The 20,015-nt window shown below is 40.0% G+C and overlaps 2 protein-coding genes across 5 annotated transcripts; one reads left to right on the top strand and one right to left on the bottom strand.

The window, feature by feature from the left end:
- The first annotated feature begins 1,533 nt into the window (after positions 1–1,533).
- Positions 1,534–12,395, top strand: LOC115673446 (histone acetyltransferase GCN5). The gene is made up of 13 exons (XM_030595617.2): positions 1,534–2,349; positions 2,923–2,987; positions 3,256–3,336; positions 4,189–4,260; positions 4,963–5,131; positions 6,460–6,503; positions 6,933–7,032; positions 8,392–8,460; positions 9,097–9,151; positions 9,916–10,013; positions 10,180–10,273; positions 11,851–11,992; positions 12,070–12,395. Exons 1-13 carry the CDS (start codon positions 1,732–1,734, stop codon positions 12,137–12,139), a joined length of 1,677 nt encoding a protein of 558 aa, XP_030451477.1. The 5' UTR covers positions 1,534–1,731; the 3' UTR covers positions 12,140–12,395.
- Positions 12,396–13,664: 1,269 nt separating this feature from the next.
- On the bottom strand, positions 13,665–19,025 carry LOC115673447 (NADH dehydrogenase [ubiquinone] flavoprotein 2, mitochondrial). 4 transcript variants are annotated; one of them, XM_030595619.2, is made up of 10 exons: positions 18,852–19,024; positions 18,705–18,737; positions 18,521–18,586; positions 17,188–17,304; positions 14,835–14,912; positions 14,655–14,760; positions 14,497–14,543; positions 14,233–14,310; positions 14,075–14,140; positions 13,665–13,935 (listed from the first exon to the last, which is right to left on the bottom strand). In XM_030595619.2, the coding sequence occupies exons 1-10, from the start codon at positions 18,918–18,920 to the stop codon at positions 13,828–13,830; spliced, it is 768 nt and encodes a 255-aa protein (XP_030451479.1). In that variant the 5' UTR covers positions 18,921–19,024; the 3' UTR covers positions 13,665–13,827. The 4 variants fall into 4 exon arrangements, with proteins under 4 accessions (XP_030451479.1, XP_056170849.1, XP_056170848.1 ...); XM_056314874.1 differs by having other exon boundaries at positions 18,676–18,737; positions 18,852–18,910; XM_056314873.1 differs by lacking the exon at positions 18,521–18,586 and having other exon boundaries at positions 18,852–19,025.
- Positions 19,026–20,015: the final 990 nt, after the last annotated feature.

Genomic DNA, 20,015 nt, shown 5'->3' on the forward strand with positions numbered 1-20,015 from the left:
TGTTAGTTGCATCAATTTTAGTGGTAACTTCCAGAAAATAAATTATGTATTCATATAAATATTACCACATTGAATCCTAAATAAGAGCATCTATCAAATAACTAAATTAAATCGCTAATATAATAAGAAAATTCTTTACATTCGCGCGTGCGCGCATATATATGTGTATATATATGTATGTATATATGTATGTATGTATGTATGTATGTATGAAGTCAACTTTTGTAATGGTCGTCTACTGTAAAAGACCAAAAATCCTCATGATATACATCAAACTTTTCTTCCCCCGTACAATCACATGAATAGACCGTACAAGAAGGACGACATGAAATGCGGTTGATGTTTGAACACTCAATTCACATCTCGCGGGATTCAAACATGATAAATTCAATTGTAAATAATTGGAGAACGGGACAAGAGAACACGAATTTCAAGTATATGTTATGTCAAACGAGATAAGTTTATCAATTTATTCGTGCATATTTAAGTAGTGATGAAATAACTATGGACCAAGAACAATTTCCTCGCGTACCTTTAGAACAATTTAAATGTCTTTCATCCATACTCAATTGTATAGAGGTATGCAAAGAAACGGAACTGGCCCAAAACTGATAATTCCTATGGGGACTGGTTTAATTCTAGATTCCCGATTTACTTTTTTTTTTTGTTGGATTTTTCGATTTACTTTAACTGGTGAGCACTGTTCAGCTTCTTGGTTCCACATGTAGAACCATTCACCCAGATTGGATCAGTACATATATATTATACGTATTTTTCATTTTTTATGTTAAAAATTCAAAAACCCTAAACTTACTCTCTCTCTCTCTCTCTCTTTCTCGTCCACCCCACATCATGTTTTTTCACGTTCCTACAAACTCTCACACTCCCCAAAATATGCTCTCTCTCTCCCGAGAGATGAAAATCTTCTCCCCACCTCTTGCTCTCCCTCTCTCCCCTCACCCTCACCCTCCACTCCCACTCCACCGAGTTGTCGTCGTACTCATCCTCGTCCCTTGTCTCGCCCTCTGCCGCCCATGCTCCACGCCACCTGACGACTCGTGCCCGCCCTTTCCCACCTCTTGCTCTCCCCTCACCCTCTACCACCGTGCCTCCATTCTAGCTCCGCCTCATTGTCACCATACTCATCCTCACCCCTTGTCTTGCCACTCTCCCACCACTGCTCCATCCCACCTAACGACCCGTGCCCGCCCTTCCCCTCCTCCTCCGCCACTCCCTATCCTTTCTTCGCCTCTCTTGGCCAGTTCCATGGATCCATCCGAGAATTGGATCGAACCAATGGTCTACTTCTCGGTTGGGTCCAGATATCAGTGGGTGATTTTCAGTTTCAATTTTGTGGAATCGGCTTTTAGTGGGTGGTTCCTAATTCCACCTATCACTCCTGATTTGTAATGGATTTTTTTTATCTTTTGATTAAACCAATAAATAATGGCAATAAATCCAACTCATTTAATAAATTTCTATATATTTTTACGTTTAAATAAAAACCAAAAAAGTCGGTTGCCATTTTCGTTTCGTTTGGAGGAGACTCTGTTCTCATTCATTACGGCACATCTCCTCCTTCCCCTCTCTCTCTCTCTCTGTGCGCCCAAAACCACCTGATAAAAACCTCGACATCCGCTAAATTCACCGGAGCTCAGTGAGTCGCGAACTCGCCACCGAGATCGCCGGAGCCAACTCGAGAGAGAGAGAGAGAGAATCAACAAGATTCAAATGGACAGTCACTCCTCGCACCTCGCCGCGCAGAACCGATCGCGCGGCTCCCAAACCCCTTCCCCCTCCCACTCCGCCGCCTCCGCCTCCGCCACCTCCTCGATCCACCTCAAGCGGAAGCTCTCCGCCGCCAACGCCAGCGCCTCCGCCGCCGACGACCACGCCCCGCCCTTCCCTCCCTCCTCCATCTCCGCCGACACCCGCGACGGCGCCCTGACCTCCAACGACGACCTCGAGAGCATCTCCGCCCGCGGCGGAGGGGCCGGCGACGACTCCGACGACGATTCCGACGAGGAGGAGGAGGAGTTCGACGGCGACAACGACGGCGGGTCCTCCCTCCGCACGTTCACCGCGGCCCGGCTTGAGAACGCGGGCTCGGCCGCGGCTCGGAACACGAAGATCAAGGCCGAGAGCAATGCGACGGTCAAGGTCGAGAAGGAGGACTCCGCCAAGGACGGCGGTAATGGTGCCGGTGTGGGAGCTCTGGGGCCAGCTGCTGCCTCCGGCGCCGGTTCGGGCACCGGAATTGTGCCGAAGGAGGATGCTGTGAAGATATTCACCGAGAATATACAGACGAGTGGGGCTTACAGTGCTAGAGAAGAGAACTTGAAAAGAGAGGTAACGTTCGTGGTAGTTTCATTTTCCTGGGTGGAGAGTTGGAAGTAATTAGTTGAAGTTTCGAAGCATTAGAATTTGGTTATTCGGTTTGAATTTAAACGTTTCAGGGAGACCCTGAAGAGTTGCTTCTAGCACTTTTAAAACCCTCGAACCACTTGCCCTCCAAAAACCTTTAGGTGTACGTACATCCAATGAAGAGCTTAGGTGTACTTATTGCAGGGACATTTGATTGTTCATTCTCAAGAGAGTCAAATCCCTCTCTCTCTCTCTCTCTCTCTCTCTCTAAAAATGCCGGTCCAATCATACGAGCAAAGAATGACAACTATCTACAAGCATCTCGGACATTGCTAGTAAACGCTGAATTATGTTGATTTCTTTTTTAACCGTGTGACCTAGAGGATGATGGCTCTGGTGTCTAGTTAAAGTGGTGAGTGTTCCTTTTTGTTGGAGATTCCTTACGATCAAGGATCGTTTCATGATAAAAGGTCTCTCTAGAAACCGTCACATGGTGTCATAGAGAACGGCCATCTTTGCAGCTTCATTTCTGAGCGAGGGCTTATCTAAATTTTGCAGGAAGAAGCAGGAGGACTCAAGTTTGCGTGCCTTTCAAATGATGGTGTCGATGAGCATATGGTTTGGTACTAAATCTTTTCATTTATTAAATGTTTTAACACCCAGGGAGGTTCGCTTTACTGTTCCACCGTAGGCGAAAACCTTCTTTTCCCCCTAATTTACAGATACAAAGTTTGTGCAACAACGGTGAAAAATTGCATTTGCCCTTCCCCTTTGTCTTAACTTTCAAGAAAACACAGCGTTCATTAACTTCCTTGGATATCAGGTTCTTGTGTAAATGTTTAATTATAGCAAGTCTTATTCCACTCCTTCAATGTTTCTCTTGGTTCTCAGGTTAATAGGATTAAAGAATATCTTTGCCAGGCAACTTCCTAATATGCCAAAGGAGTACATCGTGCGTCTTGTTATGGACAGGTATTACCATGACTTGACATGTTATACCCTCATTCTTTGTATTTAAAGAAGCTTTCCACATAAATATCTAAAATTGGGTGGGGCAAGTGTTATATATTGCAAGGTATTCACGAGAATCCAATCATTACAAAAGCCGAAAGAGAAGTAGAAGAAAATAAGATACTGGAATCAGATTAAATAAAAAAAGGTTTTTTCCTACATTACAACTACGAATGTTTTCACATAACAAAGAAAAATACATTCCGGACTAGAGCTCTTAACTAAAGGGAAAAGGCATTGCCCTTTGGCTATTCCATTTTTGGTAAATAGGATTGGAATTTAGCATTAAACAAATGAAAGGAAGCACGAGGGCACTCACTCTTAGCAGTTTAGTGAGGTCACACCATAAACCACCACAACAAGGCATAAATGTATAGCCACAGGCACAGGTTACTTTGAAAATAGTATTGTAGAACAAGGTCCATCTCTGTGTCAGACTTTGTATCTTTGGAGTCACTGAGCAGGTTTGATGTTCTTTACATATAGGCATTCTTTTGTCTCACATAATTTCATCTGGCGATCAAACTCTTTCATTTTTATTTCAATGCCAGATGGACCATGTAAAAACTTCTTTCCTTATCTGAAGGAAATGTTTAAAGAAACTAATGTCAGTATGAGCATGATCTTTTGTCTTCGGTTATTCATGGCTGAAATTTGCTCCAGAATGCAGTTTTAGTGCCATCTATAGCTTTACTTATCTAATTGCTCGATGTTCAAGGCACTAAGGCAGTAATACCTATGGGTCTCGCAAGATTCTTTTGGGAAATATACTAATCCTCTCTTTAAGTGATCATACTCATATTGCATTTGCAGAAGCCACAAGTCAGTAATGGTTATCAGACGGAATCTAGTTGTTGGTGGTATCACTTACCGCCCATATGCCAGGTGATGTTCCTTTTCATTCTGCAGTGCTCTTCTTTCTTCACTTGACTCTCCTTACTTTTGTTGCTATTATTTAATAGTCAATTTAGCCTGTTGATCTTCTGTTGTTGTATATACATGTTCTGGAGTTAGCAAAGCCTAGGATAACAATATCACTTAAGTAAGATGCATTGTTGAATGCATAGCTTCTAAATGAGCAATCATTCATGTGATAGTGTTTGTTCTCTTGCAATACCCTTTTCTTTTCAGAGCATTTGGACTTATGGGTGCCTAAATGGACCTAAATGATTAGAACATTAAGTGAAATACTGCGTATCTTGGTGATACTTTCTTGACATTATCCTTAGAATTCTCCATTACTATTTTGATAGAAATCGTGGTTGGGCTTAGAAGAAACAAGAAAGGTTTTGACATGTTTTGCAAACCTTTAGAATTAAGTTGACCATTTCTTATAATTCTGGCTATTCATGGAATGGAACACCACGTTTTAAAATCCTCCAATCCCGAAACAACCAGGCCAAATGCACTTTCAAGTGAACCATGGAGATAATGAAAACCGAGGAATTAACAATGGTGCCTTCTTTTGAGTAGTGATTTTTTCTCTCATTCTCCCTTTCTTTTAACTGGTGGCAACTTATATATCCGATTTGGCTACACGATGTGATTCTTGAGACTAAAACTATCTTTTCCTCAACTATCTCACAGCCAAAAGTTCGGTGAGATAGCTTTTTGTGCAATTACGGCTGATGAACAAGTAAAAGGTTATGGCACGAGGCTGATGAATCACTTAAAACAGCACGCTCGTGACGTTGATGGGCTAACTCATTTTCTGACCTATGCTGACAATAACGCTGTTGGTTACTTCATCAAGCAGGTTTAGTTTCTGACCCATGTCCTATGATTTGTGCTTTATTTATAAAATTGTTCAAATGGCACTTACTGGTTTTTGCTTTGTGATATATGTGGATGTCCTATTTATTATTTTATGTATAAGAGAGAAGAAAAAGGGAATGAACTAAGTTTATGTATGAAAGAGTGGTTGTGGTCCGTCTTTCTTTCAGAAAATGAGTGCTATGTTCATATACAAGTTGTTTGGTGAGTTAAATTGGTGAAAAGAATGGAGATGGACTTCCAGATACACATGCTCAACTTTTTTAAGATCATTGTGGTGAGTTTTATCCGTGAGCCGGCACAGAGCCCAATTTTTTCTGGCACTTGTGACTTGCTTTTTCCCCTTGATGAAAGTAATTGCTTGAGAAGAAATAAAGGGTGCTAAATAATCTGTAAAAGCATGCTTAAGGTACGATCATCATTTGATGTTTGAATCCATCTACCTTATTTCAGGAATTTCTACTGCTAATCTGTCGAACTCGTATCTTTTCTGTTTCTTTCCTCATCCTCACACATATAACATATTTTTATGCCCAAATCTCGCTGACCACCTCTCAGTTGTTGTAGATAGTAACCCAGTCGATTAAATGGATAAAACCAACTCTTTGTCAACTATCCAACACAGAGAATACGCATCAGTCATCACGATATTCGTCCTCAATTTCTCAATTTTTAATATGGAAAATGGGGTGTAGTTGCTTTAAGGCATTGAAATTGAGTAAACAAATCCTTAAAGTAGGTATTGCAAGCCAATGAGCTGCATAGCAGTCCTTGGCAGCACTTATCCATGCCTATTACATTTACACATGCAGTAAAAGATTGTCTTCCTTGTCTCTTTGGATGGTGGACTTAGCAGCAGATGTATTGAGATTTTTTTTGACGAATTTCTGCTCCGTTGAGAGGTTCTCTGCACTTTACTTCCAGTTTAACATAGGTGTTGCAAGCCAATGAACTGAGCAGCGGTCATTGGCAGGACTTATCCATACCTATTACATATGCAGTAAAAGATTGTCTTCCTTGTGTCTTAGGATGGTGGACTTAGCAACAGATTTATTGCCACTGTGCTAAGATCATGACGACCTTCATCTTGATTGGGTCATTCTCTTTTGCTTGATTTGTGTTTTATGCTGCTATGTATCATTATAGAAGCCGTTGACCATGGTAGTTTGATTTCTGTTACATATGATGCTTTGTTTTTGTTAATTCTTGTCAACATGCTTCAGATTGTTTGCAAATTAATTGATGTTCTGGTACTTCAGGTATTCATAATTTGTTTTATAGCTGATGGAAGTGTTTTTTTTACATGTGCAGGGTTTCACGAAAAAGATATACCTGGATAAAGATCGATGGCACGGGTGATACTTCATACCCTCTAGATTAATTGAAGTTTGGAAACCATTTATTGCATTGTTTTTAACTGGGCACACAAATATATTTCGCACGCAAAAGTTTTTATTTAATCATTTTCATATATCATCTCTTCTGTCCTTCTTGTTTACCATCCATGCTCATAAATGTGCAATCTACATCCGTCCACTTCAATAAATACAGATAGGAATATTTGAAGGAAGAAAAAGAAGTGTGCTCACACGTACGTGTTGTAGTATCATCACATATGAAATTTTCTAACTATTGCCATGTTTTGTGTCTTTTTTACTTTCACATCTCACTATTTTCTCAATTATTTACGGGAGTTTCAGAACCTAGGTCCAAACATGCCATAAATTCAATAAGAGAAAAAAGTGGTGGGCAATTGTTTAGTTTGTCTTCTGCTGGTGTTGCAGGTATATTAAAGATTATGATGGAGGAATTCTTATGGAATGCAAAATTGATCCCAAACTTCCTTATACAGATTTATCAACCATGATTCGCCGTCAAAGGCAGGTAAAATTTTGTTTGCTCCGTTTATGACATTTATTCTTTCCAGGACTTATTAAGGGGGAAGAGCAACTGCATTCCGGTTGAAACTCAAATAGCTCAGAGAAGTATCTCTTCAGGAGATAATTGCAGCCTGGATAAGTTGATTTAGTTGTATAATAGAAAATATGGTCTGCATAATCCCAAATTTGTGGCTTACCTAGATAAATTGTCATATCCAGGAAATTGAACATCTCAACAAATTTGTAAGAAGATTCTAAGGGTCAATTATTATGTGAAAGCTTGACAGTATAGATGAGGCTTCTTTTAACTATTTTTGCACCATTCATGATCTGAGGGGTATTTTAGTGATAAGAATATTCATTCAGTACTAACTTCCCCATGAAATTGCTGCATATATCATGAATCAAATATTGGTTAAATGCTGTATATTGTATCTGAGGCTCATTAATTGAAGTGTTTGTATTCATATAACTGCAACAATCTCTCTCTCTCTCTCTCACGCACTCATGTGCACATACAATTAGGATGAGTAAAGGGTGAGTTGATGCATATTCCATCTGCAAAAGCAATTTATTTGAAGCAATCTAAGTTATTGAGCATCAAACTATTCAATTTGCGTGCTTGCTAAGCAAAGGCATCTTTCCTTATGATATGGTTTAGGGAAATGGATGGCAAAAAGACAACTGGACAACACTAGCCTTCACCACTTAGCTTCAAAGAGAAATGATGTATACCTCTTTGCATTCTCCTGTCTGAAACAAGAGCATTGTAGTTTTGTTAGAGTGAGTTCCACTCCCCCTGCAGTTCCAATTCATCTTCCCTTCAAGTCCTTCCATACCACCCATCTTTTCTCAAAGGCTATCGTTTCCATGCTTGTGCATTCCTCACAAACCAATAATCCAAGTTGCTCATTTTCTTGATTTACACATGGCAGTAATCACATTCTCCTTCAGTTTTGATCTTGACATCCTCAGATACATGTCTGTTCAGGCTGTCTCTGCTTAATGGTGACATTAAATATGAGAACTGACTGTACATGAGAGAAAGTTCTCACTTTTTGTATACTTCCAAATTCTGTGAGTACTGTAGTTGGTAAAGAATGATATCACATCACTGGGGCCTGTGCATGGCTTCAATGTATCATTTGCAGTCATGTGAAACTTTTCTTACTTTCTTTTAGCGACCTGCTAGGAAATTCGGTCTTACTTTTCATTGCCTTGACATGTTAGCATTGTCAGTCCAGATTTTCTTCATTTGATTTAAATATCGTCTGAAGTCCGGATCTTTATATTACTGCAAGAAGCTGGTTATGACTCTTAAATTGGTAGGTTGATCATGTTATTATACTGTTGTTTTTGGTAGGCGATTGATGAAAAGATAAGGGAACTCTCTAATTGTCATATTGTCTACCAGGGGATCGATTTCCAGAAGGTATAAAGTGAAATCACTTCTACTCTTTTAAGTACCATGTTATCGTACCTTAAGACGTGAAGATGCATCAATATTGCTATTAGGTAATTGATAGAGTTATAAAGCAATTTCACCATTTCAAGTTTCCGTGTTACTTTGATTAATGCATGAGAGCTATGTTCTTTCAATTGTAAAACCATGATACTCCCTGTTATGAACTTATGAGTTATGATTTCCCTGTAATGCTCAATGTATTCACTTTCTTCGATAAACTTCTAAGCATGGAAAAGAAGATTCTCGATAATTGAGATGTATGAGGTGGAGGAGTTTTAACATGAAACTGCAACATAGTGATTGCAGTTGCAATCGGATGAATCTTTAAAAACCAAGTCCTGGAGCTGCTTCCCATCTCTAGTAGTCAAGTATCCAGCTTTGGAAAGTAATCACGCCTATCATGGCTAGTCAGGTCACTTTAAATTGGAAGTCTTAATTCACTTTCTTTGCTTTCCTTCCTTGTTTCATAGTATCCAGGTTGATAGTGATAAAGCCTTTTCCTAGTGTCTGCATCTTTTCTTTTGTTCTCTTAGTTCGGCTAAAATTTTTGTGCATTGTATATCTTTCTGAACTTGATTCTGATCAGATAAGTTCTTTGCTTAGAAAGATGCAGGGGTTCCCCAAAAATCCGTCAAAGTTGAGGAAATCGCTGGCTTGAGTGAGTTCCTTGAGTTTTTAATTACTTTCCAGTTGGCTCGTTTCCTCACACTTATCATCCTTTCATTTTCATCAATCATTTTTGACGTGGTAGGTTGGTTCATGAGCTGAAAACTTGAATGACATGCATTATATGTTTTGGTACTGTTTGTCTTGATGAGATTCAATAGTTCTCACCAGATGTAATTTGGCATGTCAATTTTTTTCCTATAATAAGATGATATCTATAATGGGGAATCGTTTGCTTTTTCCCATTATCATGGGTACAGCCGGGTGTTTAGTAATAAACTTCTAAAACTATATTTTTATTCCCCTTTACGGCCATCTCAAAATCTGTTTGGTCACTGTAAATGAGAATATGGATTTTAAAGTAAGAGAGGTTTAAGGAATTAAAGAAACTCCTGTATACACGTGGTTTAGGAAATGAATGAATTAGCAGTGGAAGGAGAATTACAGAAACTCCTGAATGCGAGAGCCTCTCCCACCAAATATTCATACGAGTTTACTAGTGCCATACTGTCATGGATGAAATTAAATACTCTTTTACCAAATTCCACATGCTGAACAATGAACTGCCTTGTAGTTGATTTCTGTTTGATGTTCACTTTGATTATTACCATATACAACATCAGTCGACAAAGATGCTCAATTTATTTATTCATTCGATGATTTATTCAGCTTGAGTCATTTTTTTGAAGATGTTTTATGCTCAGATTGTTAGATGAGCATTTCGGGATACTAATTTTGTGGTGCATCTGATTCTAGGGGAGGCCGGGTGGACACCTGATCAGTGGGGCCATTCTAGGTTTAGAGGATTGAGTGATCAAAAGCGGTTGACTTTCTTTATGCGCCAACTTCTGAAGGCAAGCAGTGAGCTTTCTTTGTTTTTCTATCAGTTTGCTTCATGGCACCACTCTGTAAACTGGTCAGCTGTCAGTGTGCATATTTCATAAATCTCATCGACTATCATCTTGCCTTGCTGGTGGTGTTGGTGTTGTAGTTATCTTTAACATATCTTATGAAAAGCAGGCAATGCATGACCATGTTGATGCCTGGCCATTCAAGGAACCGGTTGATGCTCGTGAGGTCCCAGATTACTATGACATAATTAAAGATCCTATGGGTGAGAACCTGGATAAGCTATTAACTTATGTTTTGATAAATGTATTTCCTTACCTGAACTTGCATTTAATGTCCATACATACAATCTCTTGTATGCTCATGATGGCATGCATAAGCTAAAATTGAGAATTCTACTACTGCTTATAGTGTATGAGACGCCGGAATTGCATTTGATGGGGATGTCTCGCCAATTCTATTCACTTGTGAGCAGCATGGAACTGGATGCTCGCTAAGCAATTAGCCTTCATGTAACAGTAGTGCATGGCGATAGATGTCGTGATATTTGTGTTCATTCTTTTTATGGTGCATAGATTGGAACTGCTTCTTGTCCGGTTGCCCAAATGCATGCGTTAGCTTTTTGGCAGGGCTGAGTCATATTCCTGGTCTGTTCCGCCAGTTCATACACAAAGCATATATAGTTTTAGGGGGCGCAGAGTTACCTGAAGCATGATGCACAGTACACTAAAGGTCGAGTTATGGGTAGAGGAGCATGGTATTACACTGGCTACAAATGTGGTACATGTGGGGTACAGCTCTTTGGTTTTTTGTTGCAACATGTGTTGGAACATGTAGTCTAGGGGGCTAAATATAGCACCAAAGTGTTGTCTAGGCTGATGTGAAGTGTTACCACTGGTCGAATCCAGGAAAAAAACGCTTGTTTTCATGAAAAAAGAAATAAAATTGTCTCAAGTGTTACAGTAGTCAAACCACCTGCAGCGTAATTCAACATAATGACAATGCCCGGGATTTTACTTACTATTGTAAATCCTATACTAGACCATGGGCTAAACTTTTAAGAATAATTCCTCTTGCTTTTCCTTTTCCACTCTTCTACATTACATTGAGGTGTTCGTTTTTCTTCCTCTTGCAATAGTCCTGCTAGATAGCTTCAATGATGATAAGCTGGGCAATTATTGATTTTTTGGTTCAAGCAACTTGCCCATTTTGCTCCTTATTGCAAAGTTAGTGGCAAAGTCAATTGGCCAGAATCCGTCGCTTGAACGAAGCTAGATGTATTGAGCCTCTTTCCCATCTCTTTTCGAGAAACAAGTGGGCAGGGGCATGGTAGCAGTGGCTACTTTGCCCTCTGCCATGATGGCTCATCATCTGAGGCTGCAATGTTTGTTTCCATGCTCGGTTATCTACACAGCGCACCATGACGATCCCCATCGCTAAAGCACCTGACCTAGGATGTGCATCCGGGATTGGGGTTCCCAGAGGGGTGTTATGCTGAAGAACTGGGTAGAGGAAATCGCCTAAGATCCAACCTTGTCCGGGCAGGGTAGTTCTAGTCTGACAAATTTGTCATGAATTTTTCCCTTCTGCAAATTGTAGTTTAGTTTACAGGTTGGACCTAACTGGAATTAGCCCAACATCCGCAGCTGCTAGAGCAAGGTTCTGCCAGCCTGCCATTTCATCAGATTTAAGAAAATTCAGCTTAGACATAATGCTGTCAAACTTTCGTGGGAAGTGCAAATTCAAGTATTTTCCTCATGCTCTTCACTGCGGCATATGAAAATTGTCCATGCATATACTTATTGAGCCGCAATAGTTTCACAACTTATCATGGTTTTGCAGATTTAAAGACAATGAGCAAGAGGGTTGATTCAGAGCAATATTATGTTACACTCGAGATGTTCATTGCAGATGTCAAAAGGATGTTTTTAAATGCACGCACCTACAATTCCCCTGAGACAATTTACTACAAATGTGCAACAAGGTAAACTACTACAGTCCTCTTTTGCTATGTTTTTCGTCAACCTTTATGTCGGATGAAATGATTTACTTGACGTGCAGGCTGGAAGCTCATTTTCAGAGCAAGGTACAATCAAATCTTCAATCCGGTACTGGAAAGATTCAACAATAGTGTTCGGTAGACTGGAGGACCCAACTTTACTTCTCTATATTTCAATATATGGAGCTTTAGACACTTCCTCTGATTCATGATTGCGCGGGGGCAATAACTAACTCTGATTGACCATAGGACTGAAGGCTGATAATCATATCCTCAAGAGCTGGAAAAATAGTTCTCCCTTTATATAATGTAATTATGATGCTTTTCACTTTCTAACTCTGCAAGATGAAATTCAACTAGATTGTGATATTGATATCCTTTCAAGTCATCTGTGTGACGTGGGCCATCAATTTTTGTGCGGTGGATACTATTTGGTGAGACTGGGAACTGAACCTTTTGTGTAGAGCATCTAGTAGGCTGGAGGGAACATGAAAACTTTATGGAATCTGGCTGCCTTGGCCCGTTAAAAGGATGTACAGACACGGGACATTACTATGTTAAAATCTCATGCTTCAAAAGGTGCATCATCATAGATCACGATTCTGTCTCTAGACCATGTATTAAGGTGGACGCACGCATGGGGTGATTTTGTGATGATTTGTGTTGTAAATTTGCGGCCATATATGGATTTGAATTTAGATGCGTATGTGCAGTACCTTACGACTCGCAAAAAGGCTTTCTGTTTTGGATAAGTGGATCGTTGGGATGGTTTCCTGTGTGGGGTGATTAGATTACTAAGATATATGACAAGTCCACATGTTGGGTTACTTTTGATGGACTTCAATGTGAAATGCAAAGGTAGAAAACGTTTCCAAGAAAATGGCAACTCTTTTTCCCTAGGCAAGAAAGAAGAATCGAATGTATGTGAAAAGGAGAAGATGCTCGTATCCTATAAACCTCCTTTGATCATGCTATTGTAAATTGATTTGCATTTCTTTAGAATTTTTTTTATTTTTTCTTTTCTAGCCACTAGCGAGGCTGACCTCGCTAGTTGCCGGCGAGTTCGAGCCTCGCCATCACAGGGGAGGTCGATCCTCGCCAGCCACTAACGAGATTGAGCTTGACGACCGGCGGGGCCGACCTCGCTAGCCCTCACCTTTGGCCGGTCGCTGGATCGGCGATTGGCTAGAAGTTGAAGATGAATGGACAAAAAAATAGGGAAAGAAAAGAAAAAAAAGGAAAAGAGAAGAAAAAATAAAAAAATATTTTAAAATTACCGCGTCATTGTTGGCCGGACGGCTAGCATCCTTGTCATCACCGGCCTACCAAAATTGGCCGAATGAGTAGAATTGACACAAATGCAAAAAATTTAAAACCGAATTGGGACAAAAAGAAAAAGATTCAAAAATGAATTGACAAAATTATAATAGATGTAGAACTGTTTTGATAGTAGTCTTCCCCCTTAAAGAACAATGTTCTTTCCCTTTGGTGCTGGATAATGTGGCTTTTACGTCAGTATCTTCCACCGAGGCTACATATATTGCCGATGCGCAATGTCGAGCGTAATTGGGGATCGCCTTCGTATGTCGAGCATGTGGAAAGCAAGTCCGAAAGGAAATTACCCTCCTCCCATCATCTCACATCAGCAAAACAGTAGTATCTCGAAAGGAGATGCGACTCCATGGAATAATACGTAAACCAGAAACGGTTCTGGTGCGCCATACACTCATGAGAGTAAAGCAAAATCAACGAGGGGTACAAAGGGGCCCTAACAACATTTTGGCCTTGCATTATTGTTGAGAGAACAAATTGCAGCAGATTTAGCATGCATCAAGGTCCCGGCACGGAGGAGGTTTTGGCTCGCTTAGCAAAGTCATGTTCCCTCCTTCTGGTCCACACTTGATGCGCTTCAGATTTTGAGTGCCCGGCTGTGAAAAAAAAAAAAACCAAATGAGAGATTAGAATATCCAAGGACACGCCATTGGTAAATTATTCCACTATAACTATACAAAGGTAGATAAGATGCAGAACCTAAGAGCAAGTTAAAGAAAAAAGTGAATCTCTTACCGGTAGCTTCTCCCCTCTTCTCAACAGCTCGACTATCTCAACCACGCGCTCAGGAGTGACGTCTTCCTGCAAAATGAGATATAACAAAGTGGTGACATAAGGAACACTTGCTCAAGCGTTCAAATTACTTGAGCAAATGAAAACTACAGTGAACCTACATAATAATTGTAAGTATATCCCTCCGATCCGTTGGAGTAATCAGCAACAGTTATCATGGGAGCATTAACACAACAACCCTGCCCAAAAAGCAAATCAAACAATTTATTCTTTTAATCTTCAACTGCATAAAAGCAGCATAACTCATCAAGAAAAATACAAGCTGGCGAAAACGCTATTCTTTGAATAGAAAACTGATACCAGACTTACATATAATTCTCCATAAGATACAGGTAAAATCAGTAAAGAAGTAAACATATACTGACCATGCATTCCATTTCCCCAACAGAGAATAAACCATCCTTGGTCACTTCTGCGCATCAAGAAAACAGGGAAGTTGTTGGTTTCTTGATATTATTATGGCATCAAATAAATGATTGTTTGCTATATTTAGTAGAATATCATGGCATTGCATAAGACTTGCCATTGCGCTTCACTCCCAAGTGTTTCAGTAAGGCTGATTCAATTTCACGTGAGCCACGAATCATGCAAGGGGTCGTGCCACAGACCAACAGGTGGTACTTGCCCACCTACAACAGCATAAAATAAGATGATGTATTGACGAGTTGTGATTTCAAGGGCACACATGGATTTTGCTTCTCACCTTTGTCCGGTTAAACATTGAATAAAAGGTTACAACTTCATACACACGGATAGGAGCAACTTCTATGACCTTAGCAACCTGAACCAATAAAACACATTCATAATAAACTTATCTGACTAGTATAATTTTCATAGGTACATAATCAAACATAAATCATGTTTTTCCATGAGCATTAAAGCATTAAATCTGTATGATTAGACGTGGGCAAGACTGTCAAGTAACTGCATAACAAGAGAGAGACTTGATAGCTAAAGTTCGTATATGCTGAACCATACACCGGGGCACATAAAATTTTAGGGGTAAGAGAGCAAGTATGAGATAAGGCAACTAAGCACAATAAAGAACACTATGCAAGCTTTTGGAAATAAGCAGCGATTGGTACGATCTCATGACCCTCTCTCGCAAGTGACTTGAGCACTGGTGTGTGTGAATGCTAGCATTTTTTCTTCTTCTTTTCTTATATTGGCAGAAACAAGTTGGGTACTTGTTTGCTACTTTTACTGGAAACACAAAAGACCCCATAGATGCTGTATAAAGAGGGGTTATGCCTTTTCTCAGTGCAGCTGTACACTCACTCCACTGTGTATATAGGCAAAATTCTTGCTTCAGGTTATGTATGCCATAAACAGATGGAGTGTTCAACTATTCATACTCAAGAAGATGCTTCCGGCAAGAGATTTTGGCATACTAGACAACTAAACATCAAATACCTTTCCACGTGACAGAGCTAAAAGCATAAAAGCAGTTCCCTTCTTCTCAGAAAAACATTTCCTTCAAGCACTTCTCTTGACTTAGTCAAACAACTTAATGTGGTAGGCTACAGCATGAATGTCAAATAAGCAATAGCACAACACATATCAGTTCAAAAATTTTACAACCTAATCTTTGGCCAACGAGATTGAGGCCCAAAGGTACACATCACAAAAATGAAATGAGAACCGGAAAGATCAACAAATACAAGGAAAAACAAAGGGGAACTCGTAGTTACTTCTACTGTTGAGCACATGTTTGTATAAGAGAAACTGCCTCGATAGTTAGTACATCTGTGCTAACTGCTAAGACTTCAAAACATATACACAAGATTGTTAAACAAGCCAGCACGGCTTTTCTTTTTACAACTGATAGGCATTCTTTTGTGGATCCTTGCCAGCTCAAAAACATCCTAATATATCATAGGTTGAACTGTACTGACTATTGATAGTTGCAACATGATTGTGTAGAGATCTTCAAATTCTGGGTGAACATGTAATCTTCATTACTATGCTTCACCAATGTGTAAGCTTATCGATCAAGGCACATCAAGGAAACTGTGCTCTTTTTCACCTTTTTATGTGTAAGGGTATAAATTAAATTAGATAGTGGCTATCCAGATCTGGTATGAATCATCTAAACACCCATAGACCAGACAACAGGAGACGCACCAAACAAACTACCAATGTAGCAACACACGTATAAACAAATGATTAACAGACATTAAGATTTATGGATTTTACAGAAGCATATAGTCCTGACAATAATTGACATTCAAAAAAAGTATATACAACATAATCAACATTTTCCAAAATTGAGTTTGAGAAAAAAAGTTTGAACATTCTGCCAAGTCCATATCATCAAAAGTGACTGGACTTGGAGGAGTTAGCTTGATGGATTACTTTTTGAAGAAATATGAGCCCTTACTTTTACTTGAGAAACTTCCAAACTTTGAACCTTACCTCCACGGAAAAAAAAAAACAAGTTAAATAATAAACATAGTTGAAAATACGTAAGATGGCGTCCTATTATGCATCTAAGCACATGACCTTCAAGTTTGACAAGCAGAACCCAGAATTTTCAGTAAAATACAGAACTGGAATGTGATATTTGCTTCCTGTGGTGATTGCCTTTCACCTCTTGTTCCAACTAGATTGTATAATACAACATTCAATGCATTACAGTCTAAAATCTAAGAGAAAAAGAAACATCATGGTTTGAATTCTATAATCTTGATACTTGTATTACAAATCCTACCAATGGCTTTAGCTTACCATGATCACGAAAAAAAGAATCTCAAGATCATGATATAAAAAAAGAGAAGCATGAAAAAAAAATCTCAAGATCATGTCACAAAAAAAAGATACAGGTGTAAAAGAAAGCTATGTGCATAAAGACACATCTCATGAACTCATCACTCTAGGGATTTTTTATTTCTGATAGATTGAACTCATCACTCTAGGGATATTAGCAGACACATACACCTGACACAATGTCAAATATACTCTTACCTCTCGAAAGAGCGACCAAATTGACTCTCCTTTAGGTGAAAATCTTAAAGAATACGTGTATGTAGACATTTTGTGAATCAACGATAGCATACCGCATTCATTGCTGAAACTGGAAGCCACCCTCCATGCTGCTGTTGTGCAAGATCAAGCAGGGGGATAACAGCCGATTGCTTGTAATTAGATGGGTAGTGAGACAATATCTCCTTAACCTACAGATGCATGGGCGAATTTTGGACTCCAATCAGCGAACAATCTAAGAAAATGAATATAAAGATATATTGATGGCATCCCAATGGATCATTACAAGTTACGAATCATTTATGGCCATTCAAGGAATAATTATTAGCAAGAAACGAACCTCAGAAAAGAAAAAGGCTCAACATCCATCAAAATTATGGGGTGAGCCAATCCAAATGGTAATTGGAGAAAGGCAATGCTATTGCTGGCAATATTAACATCTCTATGTCGCAAAAGAAGATCTACAATGGCACTTGCTTTGAAATGGAAACCAGTGGAAAAGTACACAGTTCTTCATTCTTCTTGTTAGGCCTAAATAATTACGCGAGCAGCACAAAAATGCTCCAACTCCCTTGCCTCCCCAAATTTCAAATGGAAACACCTATGAACTACGTATGATGACATAGGCCTATAGGAATTGCATCAACAGAGAAGGTATAAGGTGCAAAGCCCCTCCAATTACATTCATCCAGTTATATAATGCCGTCTTTTTTTCTGGAATAATCAGTTATAAACAGAAGCATCAGAGGAAGATTCAAGGTTGCAAACTTTCACAATTGACGTTGTATCGCAATGGCTTTCCCGCGAAGATGCAGCACAACAATGACTAGTATAAAGGACGCTAATGCATTCTATTTTCCACAGAGTCCAAGAATCACCACTCGTCCTATTAAAGCTTATTGCCAGAAGTTCGACAGTTCTAAGCATAAATTAGGTCATTTATGTCAAGCACATAGAACTTAGAATTTCGTGTCAAAGGTACCCACAAGATACAACTGGACGCAGAATCTAGTAGAAGTAGCGAATTGCAGGTTCCATGCATTATTGGCACCTCATGCCAATATGCATATGAAGTCTTCGATGAGCCCATAGCTCAAGGACCCGGAACCCCAACACGGCCACACGAAACAACGTATCCTAAATCTCTGATGTTACAATAAGACTCGCTCCATTCTCCCTCAACAGGAAAGTCCTCTCATTTCTTCAAAATTTGACCAAGGTAATGAAGATTTTAAACCATATTATCTAACAGCCCACTCCCATACCCGAAAAGACTGATAAAAAATATAGCAAAAGGAAACAGGAACTCAAGTTGGGTCCACCTGCACACTAACTTCATCCGGTCTAACACAAAGAAACAGGGGAATTGATCGGGACAATCCACAAACTGAAGGTAATCGGAGCTACCTTGTTCTTATTGGCATCCGAGAACTCCCACGGCAGGTCCGGATTGTTATCCGGCGAATCAAGGTGCTGCGTCACGCGCCCGAAAAACATCCCAACTCATCAGCCGCACAGTCCCAACCGCTCACCGAATCGACTCAAACAAACACAAAGAAAACCTCAAAAAACACGTCGGACATCAACTCACGTAGTTCAGAGCAGTCGAGAACGGCCGAGAAACCTGACGAGAAACCACAGTGACGGAGGACGGAACATCGATCAGCGGCGGAATCGGGAGGGATTTCGTCGAGAAGAAAAGAGGGGAAAGGGAATCGGGAGGAGGAGGAGGAGGAACCTGAGGGGATTGACGGAGAAGGACCTGGCGGATCTCATGGAGGCGCTTCGTGGCCAGGCGAGCGAGCATTGTCGGAGGAAGCTTTCCGGTCACCGCGCCGAGCGAAGAAGACGACGACGACGAAGAGAGAGAGAGAGAAAGGGGGGGGATTGTTGCTCGAGCTGACGCCGAAAATGTCTTGAGGTCTCCGATGAGAGTAAGAGAGAGAGGAAAACGGGCTTTCTCAATTGGGCCGGTTTCGGGTCAAGTCCGGCCCATCGGATCTCGACTTCGGTCCCTTTTTTTTTTCTTCTTTCTTTATGGGTCGGGTGTTTTTGTGTTGCTATTGGAATGTCATGCGACAAACAAAATCAGGGATGATGACACGAATAGGTTCTGAACTTTAACCCAATACGTAATATGGTCCGTGAAGTTTTGGTTTGTTCACTGTGGTCTTTGAACTTTCGGTATATGTTCAATTTAGTCCCCGAGTTATATGAAAATGCTCGATATTAAGTATCCTTCCGGTAATTCAAGTTCAGTGACAACATTGGAAATTTTCATATAGTCCATGGATTAAATTGAACATGCACAAAAAGTTTAGGGACCACATCGAACAATTTAAAAGTTAAGGGACGACATTGCACATTGGGCTAAAATTCGGGGACTATATTGAACAAATTCAAAGTTTAGGGATCACATTGCACATTAAGCCAAAATTCAAAGACCATTATGTCAAATTCCCACAAAATTAACATGCATAGGTAACAATATCACATCCAAAAATCCAAAGCACAAGTCTCTTTTCTATTGTGTGGAGAAAGAGAGAGAGACCGACGGCCTATGTTGGCGTCGGCGGCGCCGGTGCGGTGGAGGTCAGCAGCGGCACCGGGATCATCGGCGGAGGAGCGGAGAGAGTAGAGAGAGAGATCCGTAAGGGTTTAAGAGCTTCGATTATGTATATCTTTACTTCATAATTCACATTTGATTGATAGATATCGAGTGGAAATGGTCATCGTGTTTAGGAGCAAGAACGTCGACGCTGCTACCTGATTGTAGAGTACAACTGCTCCTTACTGTCCATTACTCCAACTCGGACCTTCCTGTATTTTGTCTTGAGAGAGTCGAGACTCGTTGGTTTTTGTAGTAACTCTAGTTTTAGTTTTCTACAAATCAAAAGCCTTT

The sequence above is a fragment of the Syzygium oleosum genome, unplaced genomic scaffold (assembly GCF_021117445.2).
Source record: "Syzygium oleosum isolate NSW1041296 unplaced genomic scaffold, Sole_v2.1 Sole_v2.09, whole genome shotgun sequence".
Classification (NCBI taxonomy): Eukaryota; Viridiplantae; Streptophyta; class Magnoliopsida; order Myrtales; family Myrtaceae; genus Syzygium; species Syzygium oleosum.